Genomic DNA, 23,161 nt, shown 5'->3' with positions numbered 1-23,161 from the left:
GTTATGGGATCATTATACTTTGTTTGCGCAACCCTGCGACCTTGAAGGCTATAAGCCCTCTACGAATTTCGTAGCACCCGCTACGAAATTTGGTTGTGTTTTTACCAATCTTAAACTATATTTTCTAACGATTTTTGTTTCTTTTCAGGTACTTTTCATTGCACGTTTTCGAGGATGCACATATTTGAATTGTGGTGCGGTACCGATGATTCATATATGGACAGGGCACGCAATATTCTCCAAAGAGGTACTACCTAGTGCAGCAGCACCTGAAGAGGCAAAAAACATTAATGTTAGCAGTCTACATAATCGCCTTAATAATTTAAGTAGAAGTTTATTAACATTTTGGAAGAAAGAGACTAGAAGTAGGGATAAAGTTATTGCTAAATATCATGAGTGGTTAAATAATGTAGAAGCCGTAGACTTACATATAGGTACGACTTTGTCAACAGCAAGTGTTTTAGTGTTAGATAATAAGTGTGATGATTCTTCAAAATTAGGGCGACCAAAAAAAGATTATGACTCGTACAGTAACCGAACCAAACGTAGAAGATTAGCTGAACTTTCACATTTCTTTTAGTTGATATTTCAACCGTGCAGTATCGTCGGAGTGACGTGAATGTGGATGAGGTTTTATCTTATTAATGGAGGCAAAATTAACAAAGCATCAATATGAATTGATACAAAAGATTATTAATAGCAAAAATAATCCAGTGTTACCATCATATGCTAAAATATTGCAAACGAAAAAACGATTAGCTGAGGGCGATTGAACATCCAATGATGGAAATACGGCACGCAGGTTTTTTTTTGAAAATTCTGCTATTTCAGCTGAGATAATAAGAGCTTGTTGATAGAGGTGGTACAATTTTGAAGTGTATTAATTCCGGGTACGAAATAAATTCCGAGAAATATAATGACTATGCGTTAGAAACGGCCCGGCAACTTATAGAAGAATATGGATGGTACTATATGCCAGCTTCTGTTCATAAAATCTTCATTCATAGAGCTACAGTGATTGACCACGTGATGTTACCAATAGGAGAGCTCTCAGAAGAAGCTGCCGGGTCCACAAAAAAAAAAAATAAGCAGTTGTCAGATGTCACGCACCAAGACGAATACGGATCTCTTAAATCGTCTCCTAGTAAATTTGAACCTTATGATTATGGGCCTTAGGAAACTACCTAAGAAGAAAAAATAATCGTTATCACAATGTGTACTTAGTTAATTAGATGGTTAAAATATATTTTAGGTTAATTTTAAGTATTAGTTAGTCTAATTTAGTTTTTTAAGATGACTGAGACATGACGTGGAATATTTTGTGTTGCATAATTTGTACGATATTTGTAACTCTGTAAATATATAAGTTCTAATTAGGGCATACTCCCGGGAATTCCCGGTTCTCAAATTCCCGGGAATTCCCGGGAACTTTATAGTGTCAAAAGAACCGGTACTGAAGACTAGGTACCGGTACTTCCCGGTTCTCATCCTATGGCTATTTATTCCCATTTCAATAGTAGTAATGTTTTAATACTTTTACTCGGGACATTAAATAACATTTAATAATGGTGCTATTTCATAATAGCACCCCACCAGGACCCAAATTACCCGACAAACTAACCTGGTAAAGTAGGCATTTCAATATTTCCAATCGATATTACGGATAATGGTAAATTGTAAAATTTCACCAAATTTATCTATTTCAATTTTATCTGAAACATTGCTCAGTACTTTTATGCCGGTTACATAGACGGACTATGTTATTTATTAGCAATCTATCCGTTCTCGGGTCGAAATTTTAATTTCTGTATGCCGTGCCGTCATAGTGCTGAGTGCATCGACTACGCTACGGCCGTGTGACTCGGCCCAGGCGGAGGCAGTGTGCCGGTTAATTTAGTAAAATAGGTTGGAACGCCAATTAAAATGTTTTATTTTTATTTTTATAAAATAAGTCATTTATTAATAGTTATGCTATTATTTATATGAAAATAAGTCTATCATGAAGATTGTACGCTAACACAAACAATTTCTTAAAAATAATCATATGATGCCTTGAGAACCGGGAAAAACCGGGAATCCCGGTTCTGGGCATGGCCGGAACCGGGATTCCCGGTTTTTCCCGATTATATTAAATTAAATTCTTGGTACCGGGACCGGTATTGCATTTTAAATATAGATTTTTTACATTATAATTAATATTACATATTGGTATTATTATACTGTTGAAGAATACGTTGTAATATATTTTTAAATTGTATTTTTAAAAGGCTTTAAAATTGTGTGTATTCCGCATATTTTTTTGTTATCAGTTTGATTTTTTTTATGACATAATATACAGAGTAAAACTTCTAATTACTGTGTTTATGTTAGATCTTAAAACAACAAACACGAAGGTATTTTTATTTTGAAGGTACCTTTGATACTTTCGGAGAAATCGATTTTTGACACTTTCTCCATACAAGCCGAACCACCGTGCTATGGTCCAAATTCAAGTTCCAGTAAAATATGTATATGTCGGAGCGTGACTCCAAAAGGACGTATTGCAGCGTTACAGTTCATAGTTTGAGATGCCTTTATACAATCGATTAGCAATGTTTGGCTACGTATTACTGAAGTTGTAACGAAATTCATAACGTAGAGAGTAACGCCGTCTATTGGCGTATTGTTGAACTAAAATGACAGGTAGAAGGCTTTGAAACGTCAAGTTGTTTAACTTGGGTGAAGTTCGGTACAAGGTAGCAGTTTTATCGTTATGTTGGTAGACCGGTCAAGCAGGTTTGCCAACTTGACTTCGAGGCGGGAGCAATGAGGCTCCGCCGGCAGACTTGATCGGACCGCGCTAGAGATCGGACGTTATCGTTAGCCATACCTCGTGCCTAACTCGCCACGTTCCTGAAGGCTTATACCTGAAGGATTATTCTGAAAGCTTAAAGAATCCAACGATCTTTAACCATTTAGCTAAGTGTTTTATTTCAAGTCTTATTTTGATTCTTATGTTTCATTAGAAGCTTACTTTTGTGAAATAAAAAAGAATGTGTTGTTTTGAATAGATGTGTCCCGCTGAGTTTGTTGCCGGTCCCATATTGGGATAAATCTTCTCAGGTCAGAGGTGTAGGGTTGGAGCCGGCCTAGCTTGACGTGAATAAAGATTTGAACGTTTCCTATGATCTTTTATTTTCAATTAAATCCAAATACATCTGAATAGCAATTAGTTCTTTTTATCATTTAGTACTGAAATATAGTTGGCCTAGTGGGTAGTGACCCTGCCTATGAAGCCGATGGTCCCGGGTTCGAATCCTGGTAAGGGCGTTTATTTGTATGATGATACAGATATTTGTTCCTGAGTCATGGTTGTTTTCTCTATGTATTTAAGTATTTATATATTATGTATATCGTTGTCTGAGTACCCACAACACAAGCCTTCTTGAGCTTACCGTGGGGCTTAGTCAATTTGTGTAAGAATGTCCCTATAGTAGGCGCTAGTATGGTTAACGAGTCCGAATGCTTATTTCATGCACTGGTAGCATACTAATTTAGCTGTGAAGTAATTCATTGAGGTACTACGCCCACCGCCGTTGCCCGTGCCTCCGTCATATAAGTATTTTTCAAATTATGTTGAGGTATAAAATATAGAAAAAGCAGTACAAATCATAAAGGCTCATTAAGAATCAACGTTAAAAACTGGACCGTAGTTGTACTTAAGGACAATAGTTACCTGATTTTACGGTCGTTATTTTTTGGTTTGGGTATGTTCACAGGAGAAATGTGATCTATTAATTGCCCTGTATCACCGATCACTAATCTAAAACGAATTCTGATAAAAGTGTGAACCTACTGCGTTCCGTTTGTTCTGCACAAACATTCTCTTAGTGAGGATGAAGAACTGCATCAGGAACGTGGTGGGGAACTCCATCTTCTGCTCCAGCTCCTTGGCCACGTGCTCCACGAATATCCGTTGGATTGATTCATCGGAGTGCAAAACAGGCCGCCTGTGAAGGATTACCAAAATGTTAAAAGTGCAAGTAAAATGTCTGAAGGTAAACGTTCTAATGCGTGAAAATGCCGCAACGTTCTCCGAACGTGCAATTAATTTTCAAAAGCTGGTCACAAGGCCCTACATTTAGAGAAATGCAATTTATACTCAATTGAAAGTATAGTGATGAATAGTGGAAAAGTTAAATTGGGATCTACATATATCTATATAAATCCACCTCCATAATTTGATTGGGAAATTAAAAAAAAAAATGGTTTGTGCATGTTCATGTTCTACGTTATCACTTTATCGGTTGATCCAGCGGGCGTATGATGAACGGGGTTATCCACGAGATACGTAGACAAGGGCGACCATCATATCTATACAGAAACATCATCTTTAAAATTCTCCACACACACTGTGATGGGCCTGTTGAATTCTTCCGAAGAAGAAGCGCACACGCGTGTTAAATACCTCTAGAATACTATACTGCGCTAAAAGACAAAGCGAAGTCATAATTAACTACGTTTAACCGAATACTCCTGCTTGTTCCAATTAAGCCAACGACGATACAATTCATGTACGAATTTGTAAACAGAGTAGGTACGTTCAACATCTCTGCTTAAGCGACGCTTGTACCACTTGTAGTCGATTTGATGGAGAGTCGAGTTCAATTGATAGACAATTCGATTACATGTAGACTGTTACACTGGCTTGGGAATTTGTGAAATGTTCCTATGTTGTACCAGTATGTTTATGATTTAAATCACAGACCAACCTCTGTGGATTCAAATGAACTTGTATTAACATACCTATGCAATTTTATAGCAGTATGCATGTTCTATGTTCACTTGTAAGAGTCTGTTCAGAAAGAGAAGAATCGTGGAATGTATTGGGCCATTGGGCCCCATACATTTCACGACTCTTCTCTTTTCACACAGACTCTAGAAAGTTTAAAAAAATCTTGTGAGAATACACAGTTTATTTGGACATAATTTTTATTTTATTTGAGAATTCATAGCATAAGTTTGTTTATTATTATTTAAATTTAATTGTTACGATGTAAGTTAACATCTCTTAATTAAAGTATTGGTAGGTACTACCTAATATGTTAGCAACATATTAAAAAAGTGTAGGTAATATTAACCCCAAAAACAATCAATTTAATGCTATAAGTACTATGTATTGAATTGAATTGAATTAAATATAAGTATATGTTTTTTTGTCAAAACACGTTTTATGTAGCTGATCGAAAATGTACTTACTCAATATTTTCCCTAAGGCACACCTAAAATCTAATGGTTAGATTTAGATTAGCTAGCTAAACTTATTTAAAGTTACCTAAGTTTATACGTATAATAAAGCCTCAGACATCGAACTACACCCTAGAGACTTTATAAAATAAAAATATGTTGTCAGATTTTTTCATTTAAAAAAAATCCAGGACTGTAGCAAACAAGCGTATGATGCGCCAGGTGGTTAGGGGGTAGTGCAGCCTATAAACGATTGAGGAGTTTATTTAACGATTCATTGACAATTGTACATATTGGTATCTATGACAAACCCACAGTCACATCTCAATTTTTCGGATGAAAAATTGCAAAACCTTAAATTTTTATATGGCATTAAGCTTGTTTGCTGGCTTGAGATATCTTACCTGAAGCAATCACGATCCATTTCAAAACTAAAAATGTTAACCTTTTTACGCGTCATGTCATGCACGCTGAAACGTGTCTGAAGAAATCACACAAATTATAAGATTTCAGCAAGCAGTAGCAGTAGCTACATAAGGGGCTACATAGGCCTTCCGTTCCGACATCGACATTTCAACACAGTTTCACTAGTCATGGTCGTGTAGGTATAATTGATGTCCCAGCTAATATCAAAAAATAAATAAAGGAAGAATGTGAAACCTGTGTCGAAACTTCGGAAGTGAAAGTAAACAAATTAATTCGCGATATACTTGTTATCTTAGTCTGTCGATTTGTAATAGGCCCCGATGGCTAATTCTTTGTCTATTGTTAAGTTAACCCGCTCGTGCTACCACCTGCATAAAAAATCGTTCGTTCACTTTAACCGGTTATTGAATTACAACTCCTATGGAAATTGCAATAAGATTCAAAATGAACTAATGGAAAAATACGTACCTATTGTTCATGTAGAATGTATTCAATACGCGAAACTTTCAAATGTTAGACAAGCATTGATAAAAGTTTGGCCCTTAATTTTAAGGCTTAGCGTTAGTTTATATTCGTATTTCAATAATTGGGGCAAAGCTCAAGAGAAAAGCTATCTACATACCCACTTGTGCCTAAATGCTGTTCACAGCATAAATGCTAGGTATACATATACCGACATGTCTTTAACGAGATTATTCCTTGTTGAAGTGCTTACCTATTCCTCCTAACTTTAACTAGCTAACTAAATCATAATTCACTGTAGTGCCTACTGACATAAGTGCTACCTTTGACGAAATTGTCGTTATTGTAACCGTAATAATACACGTCTATTTATTGAATAAGTTTCTAAGAGTCTTGTGGGTGGGTAAATACTCTGCTTTTCAGTTCGATTGTGAGGAAAATAAATGGAATTTTTTCGTAATTTAACCTTGTGAAGTCCTGCGTATAAAATTATGTATTTGAATACAAATTATGAAATCTATTTTAAACATTTATTGAATAATAGAAAAGAAGGCTTTTGGGTCTATTAGGTTGTAATTTATCGTATTAATGCGAGTAGGTACCTAAATTAGAACCCTGGTTCTCCGAGAAACTCGGTGCTAAGGAGAATTTATCCTTATGTAGAATATGTAGATACGTATTTATGTTTTGGTAGGTATATTGCTCTTATTTACTTCTGCGTCACATAATTTTCACTTTAGCCATATGTATCTCCACTACTTATAATCCATAATGAAAATAAGAAGTGTGGACGTTTATTCTTTGCTTAAGTGTATATAGTTCTCACCGGCCTCCTCTGGCAGTGATTCGGTCCAGCTTGCGACAGAGCTTCCCGTTCTGGCAGAGCTCGGAAAGGTGCGCGGGCGCCTCCACGTCGATGACGAGCGTCTCGATCACGAAGTCCGCCGGGTTGTGCGTGGTCGGGCAGATGTAGCCCACCTCGGCCAGGAACGGGACGAGGAGGGGCGCAGCGCCCTGTGAACAATATTAAAAAACCGGTCAAGTGCGAGATCGTTTAACTCGCACACCGAGGGTAGCGTAGCTACAAACTTTTCATTTTTTCATGTAGCTATATTTACGAAAGACTTTTGAGCGCCATCTATTGGCAAATTGGCAAATAAATTTGCGCGACATGTATGTATGTTGGTTTTTCAGGGATAATTCTTTATCATGTGAACCGATTTCAACAGTTTTTGTTTTATTTGAAAGTATAATAAACATCCGCAAAGGGGCTTAAATTGCAAATTAAATTAGAAAATGTTTTTTGATAAATAAATAAGTTTTCAAGATAGAGATGTGATTATATATTTCCTGTAATATTTATGATAATGTTATTATTATGTAAAAAAATCATAATTTTTCGTTGGTAAACTTCGGAAACTTTTATTCCAGATGTTGCTGCAAATCATCAAAAAATCCATGCACTTTATTTTAATTGGAATTTGTTTACTTTGATATATTATATCGGCGGTGATAATAATTTACATAATTTCATACAGATAGTAGACAGTAAAAAGTTAACTTGTCACAAAAGAAAGTGGTACAAAAAGAAATGGAAATTAACCGGTTATACAGAAACATTATTGACAAACAATTTGTAGACGCTCGTTAGTCTTCGTTAAAAATGTTTTTCTCTTTCCTATATTCATGGTAGCATAAAGGCACAATACAGGGTTGGGTTTGAACTGCGACCCTTACAGAAATGAAATGCTACTAGAAAAAGGTGACGAAGTGGATTAATTATACTACTTATATCTGGTGATCAATTAAATACCAGCCAATAATTTATATGGCAATTCAAACTTTTTTGAGAAGTCGGTTCTTTTCTATTAAAGATTCAGGGTTATTTTTTAATGACCTGCAATATTATACGACGTGAATATATAGGTGATACCGAGCAACTTTTCTAATGGGAGCAACCACTAAAACGCAAACTTTAATATAATTTACCTTTTTTATAACTTTTATTATATATCGCACGGGTGAAAACGAGGATTCTTTCCTAAAATATTATTTCTATACAATATTCTAAGTACATACTTGTATCACGGACTATATTCCATTTTTTAACGATTCATCACATTTTCTATTTGATTTTCGGTAACAATTTTGCACTTACCATAAATATAAATGTATCATAAATATATTATAAAATACGGGTGCCCTATTGATATTCCGAAAAAAAATACGCCGATTTTTGTTTCGCCGACAACGATTCGCAGACGGGTTGTTTGGCAGAGTAACGATTCGCCGAATCTCGTTAAGCATAATAGTCGTTTGCGAGAGTAGTCAATAAGCAGAACATTGATACGCATATTTACTATTCGTAGAATAATCATTTAGTAATTGTTATAATTACCCGAGAAACCATTGGTCGAAACACAATAGGTCGAATGTTCATTTGGCATTAATATTGAATGTTCGTTTTTTTAGCATTAGACAAAAGGTAAACAATCTTGAAGTGTCTTTTAATTGAAAAACTCTTTTTAAAAATAAGTCATGGCAAATATGTAACATTCACGAATCTAATACGATCATTTATATTCTTCTGCTTTCATAAGTAATACTTAGTTACTGATTTTTAAAAGCCTTTTTCAATTAAAAGACATGTCAACGTCGCTTACCTTCTTTCTAATGCTAAAAAAAATTATAAAATAAGGTGAGATTTCAATGATTGATGAAGTGCACCTGATGATGATGATACTCAATTTTTATTGTACATAAAAAAGATTACAAACACAATTAATACATTATTTTACAATATGATGATGATTGTTGATGATAATGATGATGATTTTTTTTAAAGTAGTATGTTTAGCGATTACTCCAGCACCCATAGTCCGATTTGAGTTTTTCTTTTTTTGTTTGAAAAAAGTTACCTGCGGGGTATTCCCATAATAATTTTGGTTCTGATCTGATGTTGTAATCCATGAGGAATTGACGGAACCCCTCAATTTTTAAAGGCATGTGTATTATGATTTCGGTATTTTCTAAAGTAACTCAAGCATTTCCTCCTGAAATCCACCAATTTCATAAAGTGCAACTGTAGCCTTACCACGAGTTTGACACTACATATTCGCTAACTTCTTCGTAACTTTATATACACATACTTAACGCATTTACTTAAAAAATGATAATATTTTATTTCATTCTTTTGTTTCGAAAATAACGACTTATATGTAAAATGTGAAACGTTATTCGACTAAACATTGCTTAAACGAAACGATTACTCTGCCAAATCGAAATCGTCCAATAATAGTTCTGCGAATTTACACAGAAGCAAACTGAACGGTATGTGAACCAAGAGTCTACGTAACGTTAGTTGACCAGAAGTTACATTGACAAATAAATGACTCTGCGAAACGATGTTCGGCGAATCGTTGTCGGCGAATCGATGATCTGCTAAAAGTTTATCGGAGAATCATTAGGTACCCGAAAAAGATGGTGCCCTATTGATATGCCGAAAAAAAATACGCCGATTTTTGTTTCGCCGACAACGATTCGCAGACGGGTTGTTTGGCAGAGTAACGATTCACCGAATCTCGTTACGCATAATAGTCGTTTGCGAGAGTAGTCAATAAGCAGAACATTGATACGCATATTTACTATTCGTAGAATAATCATTTAGTAACTGTCATAATTACCGGAGAAACCATTGGTCGAAACACAATAGGTCGAATGTTCATTTGGCATTAATATTGAATGTTCGTTTTTTTAACATTAGAAAAAAAGGTAAACAATCTTGACGTGTCTTTGAATTGAAAAACTCTTTATAAAAATTAGTCATGGCAAATATGTAACATTCACGAATTCAATCTAATACGATCATTTAGCTTTCATAAGTAATACTTAGTTACTGATTTTTAAAAAGCGTTTTTCAATTAATAGACATATCAACGTCGCTTACCTTCTTTCTAATGCTAAAAAAAAAACGAACTATAACAGAACTTATCTCTTATTTATGACTAGACTAGGATATGACTAACCTACACAACAACTTTTAGTTTGAGTCTGATAAACATGGTTTTAGATACATTTAATTATATACTTATTTTCACGTAGGTAGGTATACAAATGACCATACAATTAAAATCTACGTTGCATAGATACAATATACCTACCTATGCTTTTGTTCATATTTAGGTTAAAAATTGATTAAAACCCAAACCAGAAGCAATCACGGTATTCTATACCGGTACCTACTAGTTTGTTTATGACACAAACTAACAACGGCAGCAGGATGTAAGTATGTGATTCTTACTAGGTAGTCAACGACTCATATGTAAAATGTGAAACGTTATTCGACTAAACATTGCTTAAACGAAACGATTACTCTGTCAAATGGAAATCGTCCAATAATAGTTCTGCGAATTTACACAGAAGCAAACTGAACGGTATGTGAACCAAGAGTCTACGTAACGTTAGTTGACCAAAAGTTACATTTACAAATAAATAACTCTGCGAAACGATGTTCGGCGAATCGTTGTCGGCGGATCAATAATCTGCTAAAAGTTTTTCGGAGAGTCATTAGGTACCCGTATTAAATATATACCTTTCATATGATTCATTAATCTTTGGAGTGAGGTGATTTGTAAATTTGTCTTTAATGGTTCGTAATTGTAACTCCTCATCACTTGTAAGATTGAACGTATTGTATATAACCACCGCGTGGTCCGATACATGCCATGAATACCGCCACTTGCACCGTTGGTTTTTTCTCTTCCAGGTTTGTAGCGATGGCATACCACTCGAATTGTTGGAGCCACAGCTTCCACGCCTTCGCTACATCTTCACTGGCGTTTATGATGAATTGTTTGGACGGCTTTATGTTGACGTCTGTTTTGTTTTCGGCCATATTTTGATGGTTTTCCCGGTTTCGGCACCATGTAACATTAAATAATAATGCTAACTGAATAACTAGGTATTACTTTATTTTAATTTATTAACATTTTACATGCACAACGCTAACTTTATATATGCAGTATAATGACAGTGGCTGCTTGCGGCGCGGGAGGCCTCCAGCCGGCGGCGGCAGCGGGAGCCACTTAAAGATGCGTTCCATGTCACTGGGAGGGGTACCTAATGATTCTCCGATAAACTTTTAGCAGATCATCGATTCGCCGACAACGATTCGCCGAACATCGTTTCGCAGAGTCATTTATTTGTCAATGTAACTTCTGGTCCACTAACGTTACGTAGACTCTTGGTTCACATACCGTTCAGTTTGCTTCTGTGTAAATTCGCAGAACTATTATTGGACGATTTCGATTTGGCAGAGTAATCGTTTCGTTTAAGCAATGTTTAGTCGAATAACGTTTCACATTTTACATATAAGTCGTTATTTTCGAAACAAAAGAATGAAATAAAATAATATCATTTTTTAAGTAAATGCGTTAAGTATGTGTATATAAAGTTACGAAGAAGTTAGCGAATATGTAGTGTCAAACTCGTGGTAAGGCTACAGTTGCACTTTATGAAATTGGTGGATTTCAGGAGGAAATGCTTGAGTTACTTTAGAAAATACCGAAATCATAATACACATGCCTTTAAAAATTGAGGGGTTCCGTCAATTCCTCATGGATTACAACATCAGATCAGAACCAAAATTATTATGGGAATACCCCGCAGGTAACTTTTTTCAAACAAAAAAAGAAAAACTCAAATCGGACTATGGGTGCTGGAGTAATCGCTAAACATACTACTTTAAAAAAAATCATCATCATTATCATCAACAATCATCATCATATTGTAAAATAATGTATTAATTGTGTTTGTAATCTTTTTTATGTACAATAAAAATTGAGTATCATCATCATCAGGTGCACTTCATCAATCATTGAAATCTCACCTTATTTTATATTTTTTTTTAGCATTAGAAAGAAGGTAAGCGACGTTGACATGTCTTTTAATTGAAAAAGGCTTTTAAAAATCAGTAACTAAGTATTACTTATGAAAGCAGAAGAATATAAATGATCGTATTAGATTCGTGAATGTTACATATTTGCCATGACTTATTTTTAAAAAGAGTTTTTCAATTAAAAGACACTTCAAGATTGTTTACCTTTTGTCTAATGCTAAAAAAACGAACATTCAATATTAATGCCAAATGAACATTCGACCTATTGTGTTTCGACCAATGGTTTCTCGGGTAATTATAACAATTACTAAATGATTATTCTACGAATAGTAAATATGCGTATCAATGTTCTGCTTATTGACTACTCTCGCAAACGACTATTATGCTTAACGAGATCCGGCGAATCGTTACTCTGCCAAACAACCCGTCTGCGAATCGTTGTCGGCGAAACAAAAATCGGCGTATTTTTTTTCGGAATATCAATAGGGCACCCACTGGGAGACCGAGCTTTGCTCGGAAAACATTATAAAACTCAAAAATGCGTGTTTTCCGAGAGATAAGACTATAGCAAATTTAATTGAAATCGTTAGAGCCGTTTCCTAGATCCCCGAAATATATACTTATATAAATTATATATAAATAAATAAACAAGAATTGCTCGTTTAAAGGTATTAGATATTAATTCTACATCGAAGCCGGAAACCCGGTAATATGATTATCTACCTGCTTAATTATTTTGCTTTGTTTGTTTATGCTATCATTTCGTAGCGCAGTTGTCAAATATTGCGGACACCATCAGGTTCGTGATATAATTCAAAAATTTTAATGTGCTTTAACGCCGATAAACCTGAAGACGCGGCAATTTCCCAAAGCCAGATCGCTCTTCTCAAGTAAGTCCTCTAAAATACGGCTTACGGTTTTTTTAGTCAGCAAAAATATTATTTAGGGGTACCTACTAACCTAAATTTGAGATTAGTCCCAATATTGGTAATATTGTTATGAGCAGATGTCTCATTAATGTTTCAGTAAATATTATTACACATTACTCAGATTGGACAAATTTTAAATGCAATAGCAAATTGTACTCGTAGTATAATTGATACTACTCGTATAGTTAGGTACCTACTCTATTGTGATTATTTGAGCTATGCCGATATCAAATGTCAATTCGATTAATTACACTAACAGATTAATTAATCCTTCGGCTTCTCCGTCCATATGAGAACTTGATTAATTGAACATGTTTCAGAATTTCAATTAATGAATTAGTTACGATAAATTTTTATTATTTTGTTCGCAATAAATGAATATCAAGCAAGTAATTTTTATTAAATTTATGGTACCTACGTGATATGTTAATAAGTGTGTCCTGCTTACAGATCTAGTGCATAATTATTTTCCATCGTATTTTCACGGAAACTTACCAACGTGTCTTGCTTTTTCAGTCAGTCTCGGTACAAAAAGTAATATTGACATTGACTGAACTGTGCCACTACCACCAGTTTTGACATTGACATATTCACTCACGTCTAAGTAACTTACTTTCTATGCATCTCGCTCGTACTCGCACATTAGTGCAAGCGAGATGTATAGAAAGTAATTTACGTAGACGCGAGCTAATATGTCAATGTCAAAATTGGTGGTAGCCGTACTGATATGACAAATTATACGAGCTTTTCCGAGAAAATACGATGGGAAACATTATTATACAACTAGGTGCATCTGTATGTGCAATTAAGACAGGAATGAGCATTAACGTCATTTAAAATAATGTGATATAAATTTAATTTTATTATTGAAACATAATAAAGAAATGCGAAATATACCTACATAAGGGGTCATCCATTAATTACGTCACACGAATTTCAAGGTTTTTTGACTGATTATGAAAAAAAATTAATTAATAAAAACGATTATCGTTCCAAAAACTTGTTTTTGAACTGTACAGTAAATAACATGATTAAAATATAATTTTGGTTACTGATGAAGTTAAAGTGACGTCACAAAGTTTGTGACTCCCCTCTCCCCCTTGTCACAATATGTCACATTTTCTTGACCCCCCCCCCCCTAAACGTGTGATGTAATTAATGGATGACCCCTAATAGGGTGTTGCTTATTTCGTCGAAGTTAAAATTTTCTATGTCTCACCCGCTTAATTTATTCTATTTGACTAAAAAACAAATGTGGATTTTTTTCAGAATTTTCAATTACGTTTTAGGGGTTGCTACAGATTATTGATTATTGTTGCTATACAGTATACCTACAAGATATTTTTTTTTTGTTTTTTTTTTTCTCTTTTTTTATGAGACAACGGGTCAGGGTGTGACATTACCTATATACATGTGCGGTAGCTCAAGCCCTCTCGTGCATGAGAGGAGGCCTGTAAGACGCATATAGACTGAATTATTATTATATTAGATAAGATAGATAATATAATCGTTTATTGGAACACGAGTTACGAGTAGGTATATATAAGATGTTAATATAGGTATACAAATTCAGTTCTTTACATGTCTGGCTGGAATTTCAGCATTCAAATATTTATCACAAAATTAAATATTATTGTACGAGTACCTGTGCTCTGGCATGAATAAAGGAGTTCAATCATTATTAAATGATTGCACAAATTAGTTAATTAAGTATTTAATAATAATTACGAAAAGCAAATACCACAAAATGACGAGCAAGTAATAAACAGGGAACCAAGTGCTGCTTTAATGTAATTTGATATTTATCTACACGACAAGATCCGAAGCTACAGTCAAATCAAGATGCTTATTCTGATTGTAATAACAGGTTCCTTATGAATTTGATCTGGACTTATTATGGATATAATATGATCTGTGTCTACTTAAGTGACGTTGCAGGTTGAAGAAATGTCACTTTTAACACTGACAGATCAAATGCGTAACAAATCCAGATCAAATTTATTACCTGTTATTATAATTGGAATAAGCCTCCTCGAGCTTCAATACAAGCTTGTTAATTCAACGTAACCTTGCAAAATACGTCACGTCTCGAACACGCTCGAACTCTTGAGAAACTACCATTGTATTGACAGAATAGTATAGTACAAGTTTGGTGATAAGGTCAATGTGGCTAATTCCGTCATAGGGGCTATTCCGACCACGAGAGTATATATATATTTTTGATTTTCTCTCCTAGGAAAAAAAAACCATTTGCTTTTGATTGCTGAAACTAATTAAAGCAATCGCTGCTTTGTCGATGAAATTATTGTTAATTGTTCAAGAGAAACGCTAGTGGACGGAATAGACCCTATTTATTTATTTTATATTTTGAATCTGGCAACAAGGCCCATTTTACAAATACCTTACAGACTGCATGTATACTCTGCATACGTTTGTATAATTCCGAATAATCCCCAGCAAGTACCTATAACAGAGAAAGCATGACGAAAACCCTTTTCTTACTACACTGTGCCCTAACTAACCGCACAAGTGAATTTGCCTGCAAGTTGAAATTAACATGGAATTTAATAAGATCCCGATCCGTTGAACTCACAAGTGGCTTCGTGTCAGGTGTCTCGTCTGTTCGCCGGGACGACGGAAACTTGTACCTAATTTAAAATTGCACTTTTAAAGTTATTTGCTGGGCTTTTATGAGAACGGTCTCAACTTTAATAAAAGTTGAATGTGTCTGGTGTACAATTTATTTAAATTGTATTTAAAAGTTAGCGGATAAAATGGTTTAGCTTAAAGTTTCAATTCGGATTTTTATTACGTTAGCGAGTCGATAGGATAACCTTCGAATTTATTCGGTTCAGTAGAATTCAACCTAACAAAACATTGTGGGCCTGAATAATCTGGGCATTTTTAACCATCAATTCTCATGTATGAATGGAGTTGTATATACCTACTACTATATGCCTATATTTAGGCGAATAACGCTTCTGTAACGAATTCTTTTTTAATTGTGTTTAATCTTATCTTAGTGTTTGCTAAAATTAGTGATAATGATAACATGAAAACTTGAAAGAGATTCGAAGTTTAAAAATCTTGCCAGCACATAATGATTTCAGTTTTATAGGACGGTGATAAGGAGCCAAAACTGGAGTTTATTTGTAAAGTTCGAATAAGCCTCTTGATTACTTGTTTAGTTTTAGGCTTATCTATTTATTGCACATTTACTGTGCGTATGTTTCCCTTAACATAAACGATTTCTTACAGAAGTGACTTGAAACATTCGTATATTTGAGGAATTGAAAATGGTTTTCTTATTACATGTCAAACCCGACATGTAATAAGAAAAACATTTACATATAGCCGCAAGCCCACTAAAATATTTAAGTTTATCTACTCTGCGGGTATGATACAATGAAACTACAATAGCCTATTATCCTATAAAGTTATTATAGGAAGTAAATATAATGTACCAATAGGTACTTATAAATACTATTAAATGAATAATTCTAACCGACGGCAATCATATGAAAATGAAAGCGTATTACTGCTTTTCAGTATAAGCAACTGCCTCAGAAATTCAACATTTATACCTACCTAAATACCACGGCGTGCGAGCGACTGCTAAAATATATTAGCAATAAGTCTCCAACAAGCCACATAGTATAGACGCTCAGGCGCTGCATCCACTTGCATAATGTCTTCTATTTGCGCTCCCGAAGTGCAAACAATCCGCCAAGTGACTATTAACCTGCACAAAGCCAAGCTCCTGCGTTTTATACACTGTGTATTTTGTCAGCAAGTTTTAATGTGGGGACGAAATTCATAAATAAATTTAAAGCAAATAAAGTATAAATACCTATGATACCTACATGTGCAGTTCCATTTTATATTCACGTTCACTCACGATGGTAAATAAAAAACTTAAGCATTAAGGGGTCATCCATTAATTACGTCACACGAATTTCTAGGTTTTTTTACCCCTCCCCCCCCCTCCTTGTCACACTTGGTCACATTTGGCAAACCCCTCCCCCTGGTGTGACGTCACATTTCTTCAACGAATCGGCAAATATTTATTTAATATTATATCAAAATATTTTTGACAAAAGAAATGTTAGTAATTTTATAACCCAAATAGGTCAGGAAATGAATGCCCAAAAAAGGTTGTAGAGGGAAATGCTAGGAACACAATTTTTGACTCCGTTAACTTTGTTTGGAGTAGTTAGGAGGTGAACATATCAAAAGTCCCCGCCCTTAGCCCTGGTGCTGGGGGGGAGGGAGGGGTTTGAAGGTCCCGTTTTTCGGTTTTTTACTTATATCTCGGAAACTATGCGTCCTAGCGACATGATATTTTCTACAAAATTAAAGCTTATTAAATTTGCTACAAGTTTTACTTATCAAGTTTCTCGATATCTTGTATAGTTTTCGAGATATCCGCTCTTGAATGTTTGTAATAGGCCGTGGCAGGAAGAGGGACCATCTTGTGGCTTAATAGCTTTTCAGCCTGATTTTTTTTGTGATGATGTGCTACATTATTAGTAAGGTTTATACTAAATTTCGGCTTTCACCTATTCTTATTTTTGAAGAAAAAAATAAAATAAAATAAAAATATATTCATGAATATTTTCGTTTCTATGGAACGAATTCTTTCGTGCTTTACACGTATGGTACACTTAATCAAGACCTACAATATGTCATTATAAACAAGTTAACACTTCATACAAAAAAAGAAAAAATACATGTGTCAATATTTTTAAATATTTTTTTATAACTTATTAAACAGACACACCTCCAATTTTTTACGAATAATAGCCCTTTTAATGAACTATAACATATATTGCATCTTGAGGTGGTATGGGGCTCCAGCGAAAGAAGTCTCTCTCAATGCGTACAGGTACAAGTCATTCTTCAATCATCATGAAGCCTGATATCTCTTGTCTTCCTGCCACCGAGGGAGCAGTAACACAGCATTCCCTCCGAACATTCCACCAAGTTCAGCTGTGGTTAGGAAATGACCTGCCTCCTCAGATGTATGGGTGGAAAATTGAGAACAACTGCCCGGTTCCAATGCACAGTGAGTTAGTAGCTGCACTGGAGGACATTCTGAAAATGATTTTCTGCCGATGCAAGAAAGACTGTGCCATTGCGAAGTGTGGCTGCAAAAAAGCAAACCTTAAATGTTCCCCAGCATGCCAAAATTGCCAGGGAGCTACTTGAATGGGTCCCTCAAGTTGACTACGAACATGAAGAAGTACAGGAGGATCCTCTGACCGTTTCGTTACAGGGGTTCGATGGAGAAGAGATAGAAAACGAGGACGACGATGAAGGTCATTCTCACCCCAAGAGAGCAATAACTTAACTCAATAGTGCATACCATACTTTTGTAATGATTAAATTTAAATTATATTGACATAGAAAAATTAAATTTTTCTATGCCAATATACTTTGTTTTCATTTCATGGTTGTGATTTATGAAACTATCCTAAAGCCTGCACGCCTGCCATGCATGTGTCAAAATGTGGCTTTCCATCGAGACGGGTCCTTATGCTTCATGTAGGTACTGGTACAGAAGAAACATTTCCATCAGAGAAGGGTAAATGCATGCTCTATTTGAATAAGGGACGGTTCCATCAGAGTAGGATCCTTATGTACATGGAGCATAAATACCCTTTTCTGATAAAAGCCACAAATTATGATTTCGAGAAACGATATTATGAACCAGTCCATTATTGATACACATATGCAAGAAGGTTAAATATGACGGATTTAATTACATTTTAATTACATCAAGGGGACTCACCAAGTTTTTAAAATATTTTCGTCATGATGCACCATTATTAAAAGCTTGAATTAAATATATGTTATAGTTTATTAAAAGGGCTATTATTCGTAAAAAAAATTGGAGGTTTGTCTGTTTAATAAGTTATAAAAAAAATATCTAAAAATATTGACACATGTATTTTTTTCTTTTTTTGTATGAAGTGTTAACTTGTTTATAATGACATATTGTAGGTCTTGATCAAGTGTACCATACGTGTAAAGCACGAAAGAATTCGTTCCATGGAAACGAAAATATTCATGAATATATTTTTAATTTATTTTATTTTTTTTTCTTCAAAAATAAGAATAGGTGAAAGCTGAAATTAAGTATAAACCTTACTAATGATGTGGCACATCATCACAAAAAAAAATCAGGCCGAAAAGCTATTAAGTCACAAGATGGTCCCTCTTCCTGCCACGGCCTATTACAAACATTCAAGAGCGGATATCTCGAAAACTATACAAGATATCGAAAAACTTGATGAGTAGAACTTGTAGCAAATTTAATAAGCTTTAATTTTGTAGAAGACATAATGTCTCTAAGAAATCCATAGTTTCCGAGATATAAGTAAAAAACCGAAAAACGGGACCTGCAAACCCCTCCCTCCCCCCAGCACCAGGGCTAAGGGTGGGGACTTTTGATATGTTCACCTCCTAACTACTCCAAACAAAGTTACGGAGTCAAAAATTGTGTTCCTAGCATTTCCCTCTATAACTTCTTATTGCTTGGCCTAAAAACTGATTAAGAAATAAAATTAAAGGAATAAAAACGATTATCGTATCAAAAACTTGTTATTTAAATGTATATTAGCGTATAAAATAATTTAAATACATTTTCGGTTACTGATGAAGTTAAAGTGACGTCAAAAAGTTTGTGACTCCCCCCTCCCCCTTGTCACAACATGTCACATTTTCTTGACCCCCTCCCTCCCCCTAAACGTGTGATGTAATTAATGGATGACCCCTTACGTGACTCCACTTGATAAACTCAGAGTTATCAATGTTATCATCTCATCTGCACCGATCATGTTCGCTATAGTTTTCATTGAAAGTATTTTAGTGGCCCGGTCAACGAAAGAAAAGTCTTCTAGAAATCGATTTTCGCTCATGTCGTCTCGGATATGGATGAATATGGTATCGACGCATTCAGTGTAATGCCCTGAATACAAATATATGAGATGACAAACGCGAAAGTGGTGGGGGTAGTTGCTGTGACGTCATAAATTCGGCAGTACAAACTTTTTTTTAATTTTCTTTTAAACATACCATGTGGGGTACCCAATGAAAGGGCTTTGTGAGTAGATTACAAATATATACCATACTATAGTATTAACAATACTTGGTTTAACTAATTATTAGAAAACGTTCAAAAATTACACAATCCACAGTTGATTTCTAACTGCTCTAAATTGAAAATGGCTGAATGGATCCGTCCAAAATACATACCAAGTGACTGTGAATATCTTCTATATAATGTTAAAAAATAATTAACCAGATATATCAAAAAATAAGAAACGTACATCAAGTTGAAAAAAGTATAATTTTCTGTTACATTAAACTGCAACTATTATTAAAACAAACAAAAGACCCGATAGTTTGACATATATTTTTGAAATGGTATTTTTACTAGCTTTCATTTGGTACCCATATTGCTATAGTAAGGAAAAAAAACAATCCCCCCCCTCCATTTTTATATTAGCGGGCGCCATTCTCAAAATGTATGTAGCCTATGTCACTACCACAATTCTGACGAATTCAACCACACCCCATATGTCAAAATTGGCGCCGGCTAAATAAAAAAATGGAGGGGGGGGGGTATTGTGTTTTTTTTCTTACTATAGCAATATGGGTACCAAATGAAAGCTAATGAAAAGACCATTTCAAAAATATATGTAAAAAGTCGGGTTTTTTGTTTGTTTTAATAATAGTTGCAGTTTAATGTATCAGATAATTATACTTTTTCAACTTGATGTACTTTTCTTATTTTTTGATATATGTGGTTAATTATTTTTTAACATCATATAGAGAATATTCACAGTCATTTGGTATGTATTTTAGACTAATCCATTCAGCCATTTTTAATTTAGAGCACTTGAAAGTCAACAGTGGATTGTGAAATTTTTCCAAAATTCCAAATTCCAAATTCCAAATTCTTTATTCGTTCATCACAGGTACATAAATAGGTGATAACTTAATATTCTAAGGAACAGCCGTGATGTGCCTTTTGGCGTACGAAATAATTTCTTATTATCTAACTATATACATTTTTTTTTACATTATTTACATGGGTAATGAGATTGGCATATGCAAATATAATTTATTGATACAATTCATATACTTATACAAAAATAAAAATGACAAATGTTCATGTTATAACTTTGCTCGGAAATAATTATGCTAATAGATTACAATTACAATTCACTACTTAGGCATATGTCAATATCATTAAAATAATCAGTTACACTATAATAACATTTATCTAGTAAGAATTTAAATAATAAGGACTTAAATTTATGTATTGGTGCCGTTTGCCATGATTCTGGTAACTTATTAAATAACTTTGGTGCCATCACCAGTACGCTTTTTTGCATCAAAGCTGTCGTAGTCCTACTCACTAATAGCGCTGGCTTTCTTGGGCGAAGGCTGCAAGTTCGCTGTTGCTCTTTGAAAGGAAAGAAATTTAAATTACTTTTGACAAAAACGCAGCACTCGAAAATATATAGACATGGAAATGTCAGTAACTTTAGCGACTCGAAAAGAGGCACGCTACTCTCCTGAGGGCTTAGACCACAGATAGCCCTTACGCATCGTTTTTGTGCCCTAAACAAAGAATGTCGATATGTAGAGTTTCCCCAGAAAACTAATCCATAACGTAGAGTTGATGAAACGAAACCATGATAAGCGGTTAGTACGGTGCTGCGGTCGGTAGTTTTCGCTAATCTGTATAGAGCATATGAAAATCGGTATAGTTTCTTACATACTTCTTCGGAATGAGTCTTCCACGACATATCGCTATCGATTGAAAGACCTAGAAATTTTGTAACACGCACCTTATCAACATTTTTGCCTTGATATGTAATATCAAGTGTTGGCGCTTTTTTTCTTTGACTAAATTGCATAATCTTAGTTTTTTCTAAATTAATGTTTAAATTATTACATTCTAACCATTCAATAATATGTCTTAAATCTGTATTTATTGCATCTTGATAGTCTATGTCGCTGTTTTTCTCTATAATAACGGTGCTGTCATCAGCATATAGTACCATTGGATACTGACTAGCTTTAACGATGTCGTTTACATACACTAAGAATAATAATGGCCCCAATATACTACCTTGTGGTACGCCGTACAGAATATTTCTTCGATTAGAAGTGTATGTTATTTCGTTTTTTGTACATGGACATATCTGTGTCAGTTCCGTGTAATGTATCCTATTTTCTAAGTATGACTTCATAAGGTTTAGAGCATTTCCACGGATCCCATAATGGCTTAACTTGTTCAATAATAGCTTATGATCCACGTGGTCAAAAGCCTTCGACATGTCCATATAGATGGCACAGGATGGTTTACCCTTGTCGAGACTATTGACAGCCTTAGAGACTAAGTCGTAAATAGCAACGTTTATAGACATGTTTTTTCGAAATCCCCTTTGCTCGTCAATTAGTATACTGTACTTTTCAAAAAAATTGTATAATTTGTTACAAATAAGTTTCTCAAAGACCTTTGACATTACTGGTAACAAAGCGACCGGGCGATAGTTGTTCGGGTCTGATTTATCACCCTTTTTGTGTAATGGTTTTATTACAGCTACTTTTAAGTTGCCAGGAAAATAGCCAGTAGTGAGGCTGAGATTTATTATATGAGCCAGTGGTGATGAGATGATATCGCTTACATATTTAACCACAGCAGTGCTGATACCATCAAATCCAACGCTATTTGTGTTGTTTAAGGAGGTTATAGTTTTCCTTACTTCTTCCGGTGTAGTTGGACTCAGAAAAATAGAGTTAGGATTCATAGGCATATTTATAGATTTTTTGCTATTATTATTATTTCGTGTAACTCCATCAATGAAAAAATTATTGAAGACATTTGCAATATCTGATGGATCTGTATAAGTTATCCCATGAGCTATTAACGTGCTTATAGGCTCCTTTGGTTTACAAGTTTTGGACTTATTTATAATTTGCCATGTAGCTCTTGTCTTATTTCTAGATGTCGACATAAAAAACTTATTTTGAGCTCTCTGGGTCAATGTTATTATAGTCTTAAGTCTCTGAGCGTACGTCTTATAGGCATTTTTATTTTCGCTGGATCTGTTAAGTCGATATAGCCAAAGAGCGTTTCGTTTCTTTTTACAACACAATCTGATTCCATTAGTTATCCATTTAGGTCTAACCTTTAGAGATTTCT

General features: G+C 34.6%; 1 protein-coding gene across 1 annotated transcript in view; it reads right to left on the bottom strand.

Annotated features, from left to right (window-relative positions):
• Window positions 1-23,161, bottom strand: part of LOC134791666 (ATP-binding cassette subfamily G member 4-like) — a 154,142-nt gene that overhangs the window by 24,104 nt on the left and 106,877 nt on the right. The window contains exons 6-7 of the mRNA XM_063762753.1: window positions 6,941-7,128; window positions 3,836-3,989 (exon numbers count right to left, since the gene is read on the bottom strand). Of these exons, the coding sequence (XP_063618823.1) occupies window positions 3,836-3,989; window positions 6,941-7,128 (342 nt within the window). The remainder of the gene's footprint in view (window positions 1-3,835; window positions 3,990-6,940; window positions 7,129-23,161) is intronic.

Source organism: Cydia splendana, chromosome 1 (genome assembly GCF_910591565.1).
Source record: "Cydia splendana chromosome 1, ilCydSple1.2, whole genome shotgun sequence".
Taxonomy (NCBI): Eukaryota; Metazoa; Arthropoda; class Insecta; order Lepidoptera; family Tortricidae; genus Cydia; species Cydia splendana.
Note: the sequence above shows the minus strand (reverse complement) of the source record. Positions and strands in the feature narration are given on the sequence as shown.